This window comes from Hypanus sabinus, chromosome 30, assembly GCF_030144855.1.
Source record: "Hypanus sabinus isolate sHypSab1 chromosome 30, sHypSab1.hap1, whole genome shotgun sequence".
In the NCBI taxonomy this organism is placed as follows: Eukaryota; Metazoa; Chordata; class Chondrichthyes; order Myliobatiformes; family Dasyatidae; genus Hypanus; species Hypanus sabinus.
The window spans coordinates 34,896,348-34,910,377 of NC_082735.1; the positions used below are offsets into that span (position 1 = coordinate 34,896,348).

Genomic DNA, 14,030 nt, shown 5'->3' on the forward strand with positions numbered 1-14,030 from the left:
GATTGTCTGCCTGGTGTCAGTGGTCACATAACCAGGATTTGTGATCTGCACCAGCTGCTCATATGACCATCCACCACTTCCTCTCTTGGCTTCACGTTACCCTGATCAGAGAGACTAAGCAGGTGCTACACCTCGCCCAAGGGTGACCTGCAGGCCAGTGGAGGGAAGGAGTGCCTTACACCTCCTTTGCTAGTGATGAATCTCCACTCTCCCACCCTTTATAGGTAAGGAGGCTAAAGCTATCCACAAATCTTCAGCTGTAGTCATACCAAAGCCCGAGATAATTGCAATAAGACATCTTTATTCCTCAAATTAAATCTTCTTGTAATACATTTGCCAACATATTGTAGTCTTTCTAATTATGGTGCATCTACATGTTGGTTTTCATGCCATTTAGGTCCTTTTGGGCATCAACTTTACCAAATACCTCACCATTTACAAAAACATGCTACTTTTCAGTTTATTACACCTCCACATTCACTACATTCCCCTAAATCTTCTTTACATCCTCATTCCTACTCACAATCCCACTTCATTTTGGAACATCAGCAAACTTGGGAATTCGTCATTGGTCATTAGTTAAATCAATGAGATCGATTATGAAGGTCTGGAATCCAAGCACTGATCCTTGTGGCTTCCTGCTATGCACCGCCTGTCAGCCTGATAAAGATCCTTTGAGGGAGAACATATTCATAGACGGTTTCTTGAAATCTGGAACAAGCTGCTGTGGATGTAATGGAGGCAGCAGCTCCCAGAGCATCTGGACTAGCATTGTAATTGCCACAGAGAAGAGTCATAGAGAAGTCAGCCCATAAAAGGCCCTTAGCCCATCTAGTCCATGCCAAAATGATTCAAATCATCTACTCCCTTCAACCTGCACAGGGGCCATAGCCCTCCATACCCCTACCTATTCAAACTCCTCTTAAACACTGAAATCAAGTTTGCATGCACCATTTACACTGGCAGCTCATTCCACCTCTCATCACCCTCTGAGTGAAGAAGTTTCCCCTCATGTTCCCCTTAAACTTTCACCTTTCACCCTTACCCCATGACCTCTGGTTGCAGTCCCATCCAACTTCAGTGGGAAAAGCCAGCTTGCATTTACCCGATCTGTACCCCTCATGATTTTGTACACCTCTATCAAATCTCACTATGTTCTACATTCCAAGGAATGAAGTCCTAACCTATTCACACTTTCCTTATGACACAGGTCCTCCAGACCCAGCAACGTAGGCGTTAGACCAAGTGCCAGTCAATGGAATTAGTACACATAGATATTTGGTAGCTGGCATAAAAATAGGGATAAAAAAGTCAGATTCCATGCTCCCAATGACTTCCAGGTCTGATTTCCAGAACAGCAGCTACGTATGTTTCCACCAGCACAGCACTGCAAAATTATACTGTGTTGAGAGATATCGGCAAATGTGGACCCTTTTTGTTCTTTTTAGGATAACCTACACCCATGGTAAAAGTCTCTTTGAGCTGATACAATTTTTTAAATGGTAATGCTTATAGGAAAGAATGTTCAACAACTCTGACACACTCCAGCCCATGGGAAGTCAAAAGGCCATTCAGTACAGGAAGGAGCAAGACATGTAATTGCATAGAAACAGATAATACACTCATCTGCACGCACGCTCACACTCCACAAAAATATAACAATCGAGAGAAAGGTGCCCAAGGGAGAAGGCAGTTCAAGAACAACTTTTGGCATGTCACACACTAAAAGGCATAGGTTAAAGCTTTAGGGTAAGGGGTAAGAGCTTTACAAGGAATCAGAAGAGCAACTTTAAACTCAATAGATTCTGCAGGTGCTGGAAATCTTGAGCAATACATGCAAAATGCTGGAGGAACTCAGCAGGTCTGGCATCAGCTATGGAGAGGAGTACACCACAACGATTTGGACTGAAACTCTTCATCAGGAAGAAGCAATTTATCTAGAATGTTGTTGGAATCTGGAATTTAGAGAGAGAGACAGACAGAGAGAGAGAGGATAAAAAAGAAAATGGGTGAGGGGATAAAAGAAAAATAAAAACAAATCCAGCAGATTGAGTAAGACACTCAGGCGCAGAAGGGTAACCATTTGCATGCACATTCCAAGAGAAGCAGTTAGACAGAGGTGAATAAATGACACTTACATTAACTGCAGTTCCCGTGATAAAGTGCAGCCCATTATTCGACTTGATTTCAATTCCCTGAACAACATAAGGAAATAGGTTTTAATCCAAAATACAGCCATAGTAAATAAAGGTGTGACCATTTGCTTTGGGAAATGGAGTTTGTCAGCTTTGAAGTGATGACTCTGGAGCAGCTTGTGTCATTTATTAAAAATACTTCTGAGGTTTAACATCTTAGCCACCTGTAACATTATCAGTCTCGATTGCCCATTTAAGCGATAGCCACAGCTGTCAGCCAGGCTCACACTACATCACAGATCACTACTGTAAAAACAGTTTGACATGAGATTTTAGTTTAGAACCAAATTACCACTCTATACGGAGTGAATGTTCAAAAATCTGAGGTGCAGAGGGACCTGGAAGTCCTCGTGCAGGATTCCCTAAAGGTCGCTTTGCAGGTTGAGTTGGTGGTGACGAAGGCAAATACAATGTTCGCATTCGTTTCAAGAGGACTAGAATATAAGAGCAAGGATGTAATATTGAGACTCTGTGAAGCACTGGTGAGGTCTTGCTTGGAATATTGTGAGCAATTTAGGCCCCCTTAACTAAAAAAGCATGTGCTGACATTGGAGAGGGCTAAAAGGAGGTTTATGAAAATGATTATGAGATTGAAAGGCTTGTCATATGAGGAGTGTTTAATGGCTGTGGACTTCTACTCAATGGAATTCATAAGAATGAGGAGGTGTCCTTTTTGATACTGATCAAATGTGGAAAGGTCTTGACAGTGTATATAGAGAGGATGTTTCCTATGGTGGGAGAGTCTAAGATCAGAGGACACAGCTTCAGAATAGAGAGATGTCCTTTTAGAATGGAGAAGAGGAGGGATTTGATGAGATCAGCCATGATCTCAGAATGGCGGTGCAGGCTCGACGGGCCGAATGGTCTACTTCTGCACCTATTGTCTATTGAATTTCTTTAGCCAGAGAGTGGTGAACCTGTGGAATTCATTGCCACAGGTGGCTTTGGAAGCCAAGTCATTGGGTATATTTAAGGCAGGTAATCTATTACCTTAAATCTATTTAAGGTAATAGATTCTTGATTAGTCAGGGCTTGAAGGGATATGAGAAGACAGGAGATTGGGGATTGAGAAGAAAAATGGATCAGCCATGATAAAATGGCAGAGCAGACCTGATGGGCCAAATGGCCTAATTCTGCTCCTATATTTTGTAGTCTTATAGTACTTTATTTTTATTTTTTTTTATTAAAAGACTGCGCATGCTGGAACCTGAAATTAAAAAAAAAACAGGACAGAGTAGAAACTCTCAGCAGGTCAGGTCACAAAATTGGGAAGAGAAACACAGATGATGTTTCAGGTCAAAGGTGAAGGATTATTTATTTTTATTTACCTACCACTGTAGATTAATGAATCTGCTGACGTCAGGGTGAATATAGAAACAAGTCTGAAAACAATTGTTAAGTCAGCAGCCATTTCAGAACAAAGTATTGGTTAAATCAAAGTTCAAATCAAATGCGTTGTAGAGTCCTTGACAGTGAGTCCAAATGGGATCAGTTGAGTGATGAAGTGAGTGAAGTTATCCCTCTGGTTCAAGAGCATCATGGTCAAGGGGTAATAACTGTTCCTGAACTTGATGGTGTGGACTCATCACAGTGGACGAGGTTAAGGAACCTGCTTTAAATCTGCTGTATGTTTCTGCAAAGGTTTCAAGATCAGAGAGTGGCCACTTCTCAACAGGTAATGTACAAAATTGAAAAATTATCCACTCCACCTATCAAATTTGAACAACTTAAAATATTTACCTTGAAATGTACGCAGGGCCCTTAGCATTGTCCATGATCTCCCCCATTCATCCAACAATCTATTTAAACCCCTCCTCCCACCACCGATAGGCAGGAGATATGGTAGCATTAGGACAAAAAACTGTTAGGATTGGAAACAGCTTCTTCCCCCAGGCCATGAGACTACTGAACTCCCTGCCACCACCCAGGTCTCATCATGTATGAAGCGCCAGCAGTATTATACCGTGTATTTTTTAAGTTGTGTCATAACTGCACCTTGCTATTTGTGGTAATATCACTTCATGTGCTATGTGTATGAGTAACGTGCACTGGGTTGTGCATGTTTTTCATTTGCCAGTATGCATGTATAGGGCTGAATGGCAATAAACTTGAACTTGACCTTGTTGTTGGTTATTGGATATTTGAACTGCTCGGCTGCCTTTGTGCTTCCCCTAGACTACTGATATCTATCTCTCCAGCATTCCCCTGGGGTTGACACTTCTATTCCAGTTCTGAGTTGAGAAAAGAGGGGAAAATGGAAATGATGGCTGTAGCTCCAAAGGACTGTCGAGCCTCTGGAACAGTGGCAGCAAGACAGGACAGGACAGGAAATGAGCCTTTGGTGATGCCAATGACTTGAATCAGAATTCACTTCTGAAACACTTCACATAAAGGAATTATGCAGAGAGTTGTTAATCTACAACAAACCGATTTAAACACTTAGCTAAATAAAACTGGATGAGGTTCAAAAAGTCCTGAAATTAAATCACGAGTGATAATTACATTTAGAGTCTCAAACTTCTAGGAAGAAAAATGAATGCATCTCAAGTGGTTGAATAAGAGCCTTTCAAACTCTGTGCAAGAAGTATACCCACCTCTAAAAACAAAAAAAAACTGGAATGAGATTAGATTACACCAACTAAAGATGTTAATATATAATTGAGAAGTTCAACTGATAAAGTATGGCCCAAGTAGAAGCGGTGTGCCAGGGTTCAAAGGTTCAATTGTACAACTTAATGTCAGAGAAATGTATACAATATACATCCTGAAATGCTTTTTCTTCACACCATCCATGAAAATGCAGGAGTGTTTAGCATTTAGTGTCCTAAAGCGTGAACAACAGTTAAATGTTAGAACCCCAAAGTAACCCCCCCCCCACCCGCGAGTAGGCATTCTTGCTCAAATAATTCACTACAGGTTAAGTGTAAAAAATACATGAATTGCATACACCGAGACACAACCACAGGATACGTGTACGCCTCGTTTAAAGTAAAACGCGAGCCAAGACTCACATCTTCCAGCTATTTCGTTTTCCTTTGAATTAATTTCATGTTTAACACCAGCTTCATATACTATGCTCCAGCCTTTGAAAGACAAGCATGCCCACAGCCTTTTCACCATCCTATCCAGCAGCGCTGCTGCTTTCAGGAAACAATGTACTGAAGCCGAAGATCCTTCGGTTCAACTATCGTTTGCAGCTTACCATTTACTGCTTATGTCCCTGTCCCTTTTGACCTCCCAAAATACATTACCTCACTCTTGTCAGAATTAAAATTCCATCTGCCAACCCTGCATCCAACTTTCCGTGTGATCTACGCCCCAGAGCAGCCTTAGGCAACCTTCCTCACAACACCACAAATGTTATTCACAGCTCCTTAACATCCAAGTCAATAATATCCATAAAACAAACAACTGGGTCTCAGTACAAATCCTTGGCATTCACAAGTGGTCAGAGACTTCCAATCAGAAAAACATCCTTCCACAAATCTAACCTTTGCCTCTTGCCCCCTGGCCAATTTTGGTTCCAGTTGGTTAGTTTAACTTGGGTCTGATATGGTTTAACCTTCTGGGCCAGCCTACCATGCAGGATCTTGTTACATGCCTACTTAAGTCCAAATAGACAATATCTACCATCCTATCTTCACAGATAACCTCTCAACTATAAACAATCAAATTACTGAGTCCCTGCAACTGTTTCCCCTCTCCCACTCACTTTCTCCACACTTCTGCAGCTTGAGCCAACAAACTGTATACTGTATTTCCATATATAGTTACACTCCAAAAAATAATTCATTGTTTAAAAAGTACTTTGAGATCCTGAAGCCATGATAAGTCCTTTACAAGTGCAGGTCATTTCTTTCCTCAGAAGTTCAAAGTATATTTATTATCAAAGTATGTATGTGGGATACAACCATGAGATTTGTCTCCTTACAGGGAGCGACAAAACAAGAAACCCCGAAGAACTCATGAACAAAACTGACAAACACCCAATGAGCAGAGAGAGAGAAACAAATCAGCAAACGATACAGGTAAAGAGCATTTAAAACGAAAGCGAGTCCTCAGTCACGAGTCCCAGGACAGCTCCACAGCCTCAGTTCAGCGCAAAGAACATAGACCACAGAACAGTACAGCACAGGAACAGGCCATTCAGCCCACACTGTTGTGTTGCAACAGCTAAAAAGCAAATCAAAAAATTCCAAACACTAATCCCTCCTACCTATACAACATCCATATCCCTTCATCCTCCTTATAGCCATGTGCCTATCCACATGTCTCTTAAAAGCCTCTAAAGTATTTGCCTCTACCACCAAACCAGGCATCCACGACTCAGATTAAAAAACTTACCCCTCACGTTCCCCTTGAACCTAGCCCCTCTCACTTTCAATGCGTGTCCTCTGGTATTAGACATCTCTACCCTGGGAAATAGATACTCCCTGTCCACTCTATCTACGCCTCTCATAATCTTACAAACCTCAGACTCCAGCACTCCAGAGAAAACAACCCACGTTCATCCAGCCTCTCATGATAGGACACGCCCTCTAAACCAGGCAACGTCCTGGTAAACCTCTTCTGCACCCTCTCCAAAGCCTCAACATCCCTCCTATAGTGAGGTGACCAGAACTGTATGCAATACTCCAGATGTGGCCCAACCAGAGTTTCATAAAGTTGCAACTTAGCCTCCTGACTTTTGACCTCAATGCCTTGACTAATAAAAGCAAACATTCCATTAGCCTTCTGAACCACCTTATTGACCTGTGTAGCCAGTTTCTGGAATCCCAAGATCTCTCTCTGCTCAGCAACACTCTAGAGGATCTTGCCGTTAAAAGTGTACTGTCTCCGCACCTCCACTCCCCCTACCTTCTTGCTCCGACTTCACATTTTGACGAAGGCCCAAGACGTCGACTGTCTATTCTTTTCCATAGATGCTGCCTGACCTGCTGAGTTCCTCCAGCACTTGTTGTATTTTGCCTTGGATTTCCGGTATCTGCAGATTTTCTCGTGTTTGCAGTGTACGGTCTCTTTGCCATTTCCCACCAAGGTGCAACCCCTCACATTGATCTGGGCTAAATTCCATCTGCCCATATCTAGAACTGCTCTATATGGTGCTGTATTCTTTGCCAGTCCTCTACACTATCCGCAACTCCGCCAATCTTGGTATCATCGGCAAACTTACTCCCCCTCCCATCTATGTTTTCATCCAGAGGCGGAGGAAATGTCATGGAGCCCCCAGTCACAGAGCCTGGAGCAGGCCCACAGCCTTGGCCTCAGTGCAGTGAAGAGCAGATTAAACAATCTGAGGAAATTTAGAGATTATGGACTGAGGAAGGCCAGGAGGTCCTGAGTTTGAAGGTCCAAGCACAAAGCTGAAGTGTTGTTGTTCAGTCTGATTTCACAAAACTGGTGAGCTCACATGTAGACTTGTAGGTATGAAATAATGAGGTGACATGACGTATGTTTTGATGCAGGAAGTGGCTGTTGGAGAATGTATAAGAACATTATATGTAGAAATGCGTTGGTAGCAGGAGGACGTATATAGTTTGCAGAAACATAAAGTGACAGGATATGTTGGAATGCCTAACAATGGATGAGTAATTTTGAAGGCCAACTAAGGCGGCACGGTAGCGTAGTGATTAGCATAAAGCTTTACAGTACCAGCGCCCAGGGTTCAATTCCCGCCACTGCCTGAAAGGAGTTTGTATGTTTCTCCCCATGGCTGCATGTGTTTCCTCCTGGTGGCCTGGTTTCCTCCACAGACCGGTTGGTAGGTTGTCATTGTAAAGTGTCACGTGATTAGGCTAGGGTTAAATCAGGGGCTCAAAGGGCCGAAAGGGCCTATTCCACACTGTATCTCAATTTAAAACAAACTCGGCATATTGAGCCATTATGAAGTGTGGCTCAGATCAGAGAGCAATGGTCCCCCGAGACAGGATTGAGAGATAATCTCCCCCAACCATAAACACAAGAAACTCTCTTCAGAATTGAGACAAGCAATCTGCATGTTGCATTATACACAGACTCTATACGCATGAACAATAAAACTCCAGTGAAGGATGTTATAGGTGCTGTGTGCCCCGACTAGTACATAAAAACATTCACAGGCAGGCACCTTTGACTGTTGAAGCCCTGGGGACTACTGCGGAGTGGCTACAGATCATAAACAAGACAGTGGCTTGTCAGTTCGACTTGCAGAATGATAAATGAAAAGAGGGTTGATAAGACAGCATGGATAATTCATTTTACCAATTTAATGGACTTTCTAGACTGATAAAACGAAGGATGAGATGTATTTGTGGAGCAAAAAAAAGTGGCTGAATTAATAGAAGAATATAATTAAACAATTACTTGAACCAAAGCAGAAAGGCAGGTCATCAATGTAATATTTCAGTTGAAGGATGTTGCTAATAACACCCTACATTACTGTCCCATAATGTCAGCCTAAAGCACATACTTAATCCTCAGTGGAGCTGTAACCCTTTAGCACTATAAGCAAGGATGATACCTGGCCAGCACAGCCTTACTGTTAGTGTCACTGCACATTATGATATTACAGGGTGTATAAAACATACCGTCATTCAAGAGAAGTGATAAACACCCTTGGTCCACGAGATAATTACAGTACTGTGCAGAAGTACTGTAATTTTATATATAATATGTGAGCGATGATAAACTTAGTTTGGATATAGGTCTGAATTTTGGACTGAAGAGTGGGAAGGGGGCAAGGAGAGGGAAATCACGGTTGGGAAAGGGGAGGGGAGTGGGAAGCACCAGACAGACATTCTGTAATAATCAATAAACCGATTGTTTGGAATCAAATGGCCTTGCCTGGTGTCTCAGGGCTGGGTGCATCTGCACCCACGCCACACACCACCCCGGCCCTCCTTCTCTGCCCCCTGTTCCACACCCCTCCCACAGCGCTCCACTCTCACCATTCCCAACATCCTCTGCTCCCACCAGATTTACAAACTTGCTTTCCGCTCCACGTTGACAAATTTCAGTTGAAGGATGCCTCTAGTAATGGAGCTCCCCACATTACTGCCCCATAATGTCAGCCCAAAGCACGTTCTCAATCCTCAGTGGAGCTGTAACCCTTTTACCACTTCAGTACTCTGCTAAACTCTCAGGCATCCTAGCTCTATATGTGACCAAGACTTTTGCACAGCACTGTAAATGTGCCTTTAAAAAAAAAACAAAACTGACGATTTTCTAGACTCTCTGAAACCCAATTTCATCTAGAAATAGTGTCCATGATTTGGATTGCATCCTCAATCTCCGGTGTCCTCAGGAGAGCATGCAGACTTACCAGACTCTGTCCTGGCGAAGTGGTAAGCAAGTGAATAGTCTCCAAGCAGGCTCGCTGATTCACCAACTCCTCAGGACTTTCCATGACCATCCGTTCACAGAAACTAGAGAGCTCTCTGCACTAAATCAGAAAGGAATGTAGATAAGATAAGACCAAGCAGAACCAATTACACAGCAACGTTACCTTACCTGCAATGGGGGGGGGGGGGGGGGGTGGAACAGAATGCAAAGTACCACCACCTAGAAATGACCCTTAGTCAGCTACAGCAGGAAAATTATTATCAAAGTACATACGTATCACCATTTACTCCCCGAGATTCCCTTTCTTGAGAGCATTCACAGTAAATACAAAGAAACTCAATAGAATCAATGAAAAACCTCACACCACAAGATGGACAAACAATGTGCAAAAGATATCAAACCGCAAATACAAAGATTTTGCAAACCCCAGATAATAATATTAAATAAAAAGATCAATAAATATCAAGAACACGAGATGAAGAGTCCTTGCAACTGAGTCCATAGGTTATGTGAACAGTTCAGTGTTGGGATGAGTGAAGTTATCCCCTTTTGTTCAAAGGCCTGATAGTTGAGGGGTAATAATTGTTCCTGAATCTGGGGGTGTGAGTCTTGAGGCTCCTGCACCTCCCTCCTGATGGTAGCAGTGAGAAGAGAACATGGCCTAGATGGTGGGAGTCCTTGATGACGGGTGCTGCTTCTTCTAGATGTGCTCAATGGTTGGGAGGGCTTCACCCGTGATGGGCTTGGCCGTATCCACCGTTTCCTGTCCTCTACCGTTCGAGGGCATTCGTACTCTGACTCACAAAAGCAGTTCCACTGCACATCTTGCCCTGCCAACTAACGATGAGTCACTATTGCAAACAACTCCTGGAAAGGTACAATGCTGTGGTTGTGTAATTCTTGACAAACTCTACAAAACGGCAATCAGCTTGGAAGGTCAGAACATCCTCCAGCATCCTGATTTTAGTGGGGAGGGGACAAACAAAACGGAAGTGTTTTCTACAGCCGAATCTCCTCAAGGCATAGTTCAAATTATTCCCGAGTGGGACTTAATTATCAGCTCACTGCCCCCTCAGGAACACTGTAGGTTAATGTTGGTATTTAGTATTCTCAGCACAGAAACTGTTCTTGTGCTGGCCATTGGTCTGAGGCAGTTTTTAGACTGGGATCTGAACCTACAATATTAGTTTTTCAAATAATGCTCTTGTTCTTTTACCATCCCTAGACACAAATAGGACATGGGTTAGCCAACTCATCTGAAATATCAATCTAAACCTTCTCTAGCAGCACACTCATACAGACTATTGCCACTGCTGTTGTTATCCTTGTATGATGCGCCCTCTCATCCATCCAATAATGGTGTTCCACAAAAATTGAAGAACTGTACTCAATCCTTTATCAGCAACTAGCAAAACAAACAAACTTGAAGTGATGCAATTAAGCATAATTATGCAGTCAACAAAAGATATATAACGCCCGGCGGTCCCCAGAACGAAAGTGCCAGAGCAAAGCACAAATACGCAACTTATTCCCTTCACTTTTACCGTGCGCCCACCCACGTGACTAACTACCACAATAAACACACAACATAATGCAGATAGAGAAAAGATGCACGGCTCCTGCAACCTTCTGACTCAAGGGCATTCAGATGATACTCGGTTTCATGATAGCGTGGTAAGGAGGAGATAATTGGTTCGTACTTACAACGCTGAGTATCCAGTTTTCTTTCTCTGTCTGGCTGTATTCCTAAACAATAGATATCAAGTTTAAGGATTTTAATGACATTTAGATAATAATTCAGCTAATGAGGGCTCAGAAATCATGTTATAACTAAGATGTTAACTTGGCAAAGTGTCAATCTGTTAAGAGAAGCATACATCTGGGACTTTAAAATATAATAGATTCCTCAGAGGGTATTAATATGTTGCACATCAGTGTGTGATAAGGGTATGATTTAAGCTGTGGCGAGAACACAGCATTAGAAATATTGTCATTGTCTCTAGGATTAGGGAAGGGGATTGCTACTGATCCTCAGTGGATTTATAACTATTATGGAATTGTGGCTTAAAAAGGGGGCAGGAATGTCAGTTTAATGCTCCCAAGAGGTTTTTCCACATGAAATAATTACTACAGGGCCAAAAGATAACACGTTCATCAGGAATGATCATCAAATCCGCAATGCTCTCTCTGTGCCACACTGAAGACTGCACTTTCGTGCACCCATGCTGAGCTCATCAATTTCAACAACTTTCTTCCGGCTTCAACCCTGCCCTTAAATTCACTTGGTCGATTTCCGATGCCGCTCTTCCCTTTCTGGATCCCTCTGCCTCCATCTCTGGAGACAAACTGTCTACTGACATCTTTTATAAACCTACTCATTCCTACGGCTATCCTGACTATACCTGTTTCTTGTGAAAATGCACTTTTTCAGTCTCTTTGTCTCCACTGCAGCTATCCCCTAGACGAGGCTTTCCTTTCCAGGACATCAGAGATGTCCTCCTCCTTCAAGGGATAGGGTTTCCCTTCCTCCATCACTGGCACGGCCCTCACCCACATCTCCTCAATTTACCGGATATCTGACTTCACCCCATATTCCTGCTGTCTTAACAGGGATAGAGTTCTTGTCCTTACCTACCAACCCATGAGCCTCCACACCCAGCACATCATTCTCCACAACTTCTGGCATCTTCGAAGAAAATCTCAAAGATGTTTTATAAATCATAAGGAGCAGGAAGATGACTAAAGAAATTGCAAAGCCAATTGAAGATGAACTGTGCAGTGGCAGAGGATACAAATACAAATCCTATTTTAATACTTTGCAGACGAGTTCATGAAGGAAAGGATTGACACTGTTGTCGTTAAGGGGGAGGTATATGAAATGTAAGCTGGAATAACCTTATTAAATAAGGAACTATCAAGGTTTGAGAGTCTTTAAAAGCAGATGAATGAATTATCAAGGCCTGGATGTACTATAAGCAGCTTTTTAAAAGAAATAAAGGAAGAAAATCGCAATGGTTTGTCGATAATTTTGCAATCTTCCTTGACTAAAGGAGTGTACCAGAGGTTTGGAGGAATGCAAATGTAACTTTATTTTAAAAGGGAGGAAGAGATAAACCAATAATTTACAAGCCACTTGCTTTAATTTCAGTTGTATACAGGTTATTAGAGATAATTCCATCAACTAACAAAAATCGTAATTTAGAACAGGGGTTTGGAAACCCCTGCATCCACGGCCCCCTCGGTTAACAGTAAAAAAAAGTTGGGAACCCCAGATTTAGATACAATTTCGTCAGGACTGTCTGCGTCTAATTGTTAAGACACGTACACTTGTTGAGGTGATTACAAGGAGGTTTGATGAAGTCTATGTGCGTTTCAACAAGTTTTGATAGTACCACATGGAGACAACATCAAGATTTACGAGGATTTCTGTCCATATAAAATTGTGAGCCACTTCTGGATGCAAGGGAGTATAAATAAACAAAACATTAAAGTTATTGCTTGTAAACCCTGACTTGGGAATTCATCAGCTTCATAAAGCCACACTCGAGGGTGGCGTCTGATTTTCACTGAACCATATGTAAATAAATCTCACTCTGCTTACAATATCACTATGCAAGTGCTCTCCTGAAGGGCTGATGTGTTAAAATGAGAAAAGGTGAAAAATCACAAAAGTGCTAAAAAAAACCTTTCAGATTTCATAGCACTTGTTTGTCAACTTCTCGCACGGGTACGTTTAAGTGGAGGCTTGCTAAGTATATGGGTAGGAACAGAAAACCATGCGAACAGGGTGAGATGAAGCTCAAAACAGTGTATTAACACAGACCTTTTGGAAACTAAAATATACCTGTTAAGAGCTGTATGGCCATTTTCCTCGATGTAAGCTTCTCTGCGGTTCTCTGACACTCTGTAATATTTATTGAGATACGGTGCGGGAATAGGCCATTCCAGACCCGCTGCCCAGCAACCTCCCATTTAGCCCAATCAAAGGTTCAAAGGTTCATTTTATTGTCAAAGCATGCATGTACAACACAACTGTGATATTTGTCTTCACCATGAAATACAGAAAGATCATGGGAGTTGCTGAAATAGTGAGACAATTAACCTGTCAACCAGTATGTCTTTAGACTTTGGGAGGAAACCCATGCGGTCACGGGGAAAATGACAAATTGCTTACAGACGGTGGTGAGATGGACAAACCTTATGGATAGTTTTTGTCAGCTCCACACATAGCCTGATGATCTCCTTCTTCATTTCAGTGTAATTTATGATACATATAAACGGGTACCTAGTTTGGCAGAGGAGAAGTGTGGTTAGAAATTCTCCACAACTGGTGAACCACCATCACTAATCCCTTTGATTTAACTCCACACGCATCAACTTATTCAATACTTGCACCCAACCGGTTTCAAAGTGTGCGCACGCGCACACATGCACACAGTGCTGGAAGAACTCAGGAAGTTAGGCTGCACCTATGGAAATGAATAAACAGTCAATGTTTCAGGCTGAGTCCCTTTT

The 14,030-nt window shown here is 42.4% G+C and overlaps 1 protein-coding gene across 3 annotated transcripts in view; it reads right to left on the minus strand.

Annotated features, from left to right (window-relative positions):
* The window catches only part of cnksr1 (connector enhancer of kinase suppressor of Ras 1), a 130,835-nt gene that overhangs the window by 70,144 nt on the left and 46,661 nt on the right, over window positions 1-14,030 (minus strand). For all 3 annotated transcript variants that reach the window (XM_059954686.1, XM_059954685.1, XM_059954687.1), the window contains 4 exons: window positions 13,713-13,800; window positions 11,220-11,261; window positions 9,496-9,615; window positions 2,139-2,195 (listed from right to left, as the gene is read on the minus strand). In XM_059954686.1, coding sequence (XP_059810669.1) covers window positions 2,139-2,195; window positions 9,496-9,615; window positions 11,220-11,261; window positions 13,713-13,800 — 307 coding nt within the window. The remainder of the gene's footprint in view (window positions 1-2,138; window positions 2,196-9,495; window positions 9,616-11,219; window positions 11,262-13,712; window positions 13,801-14,030) is intronic.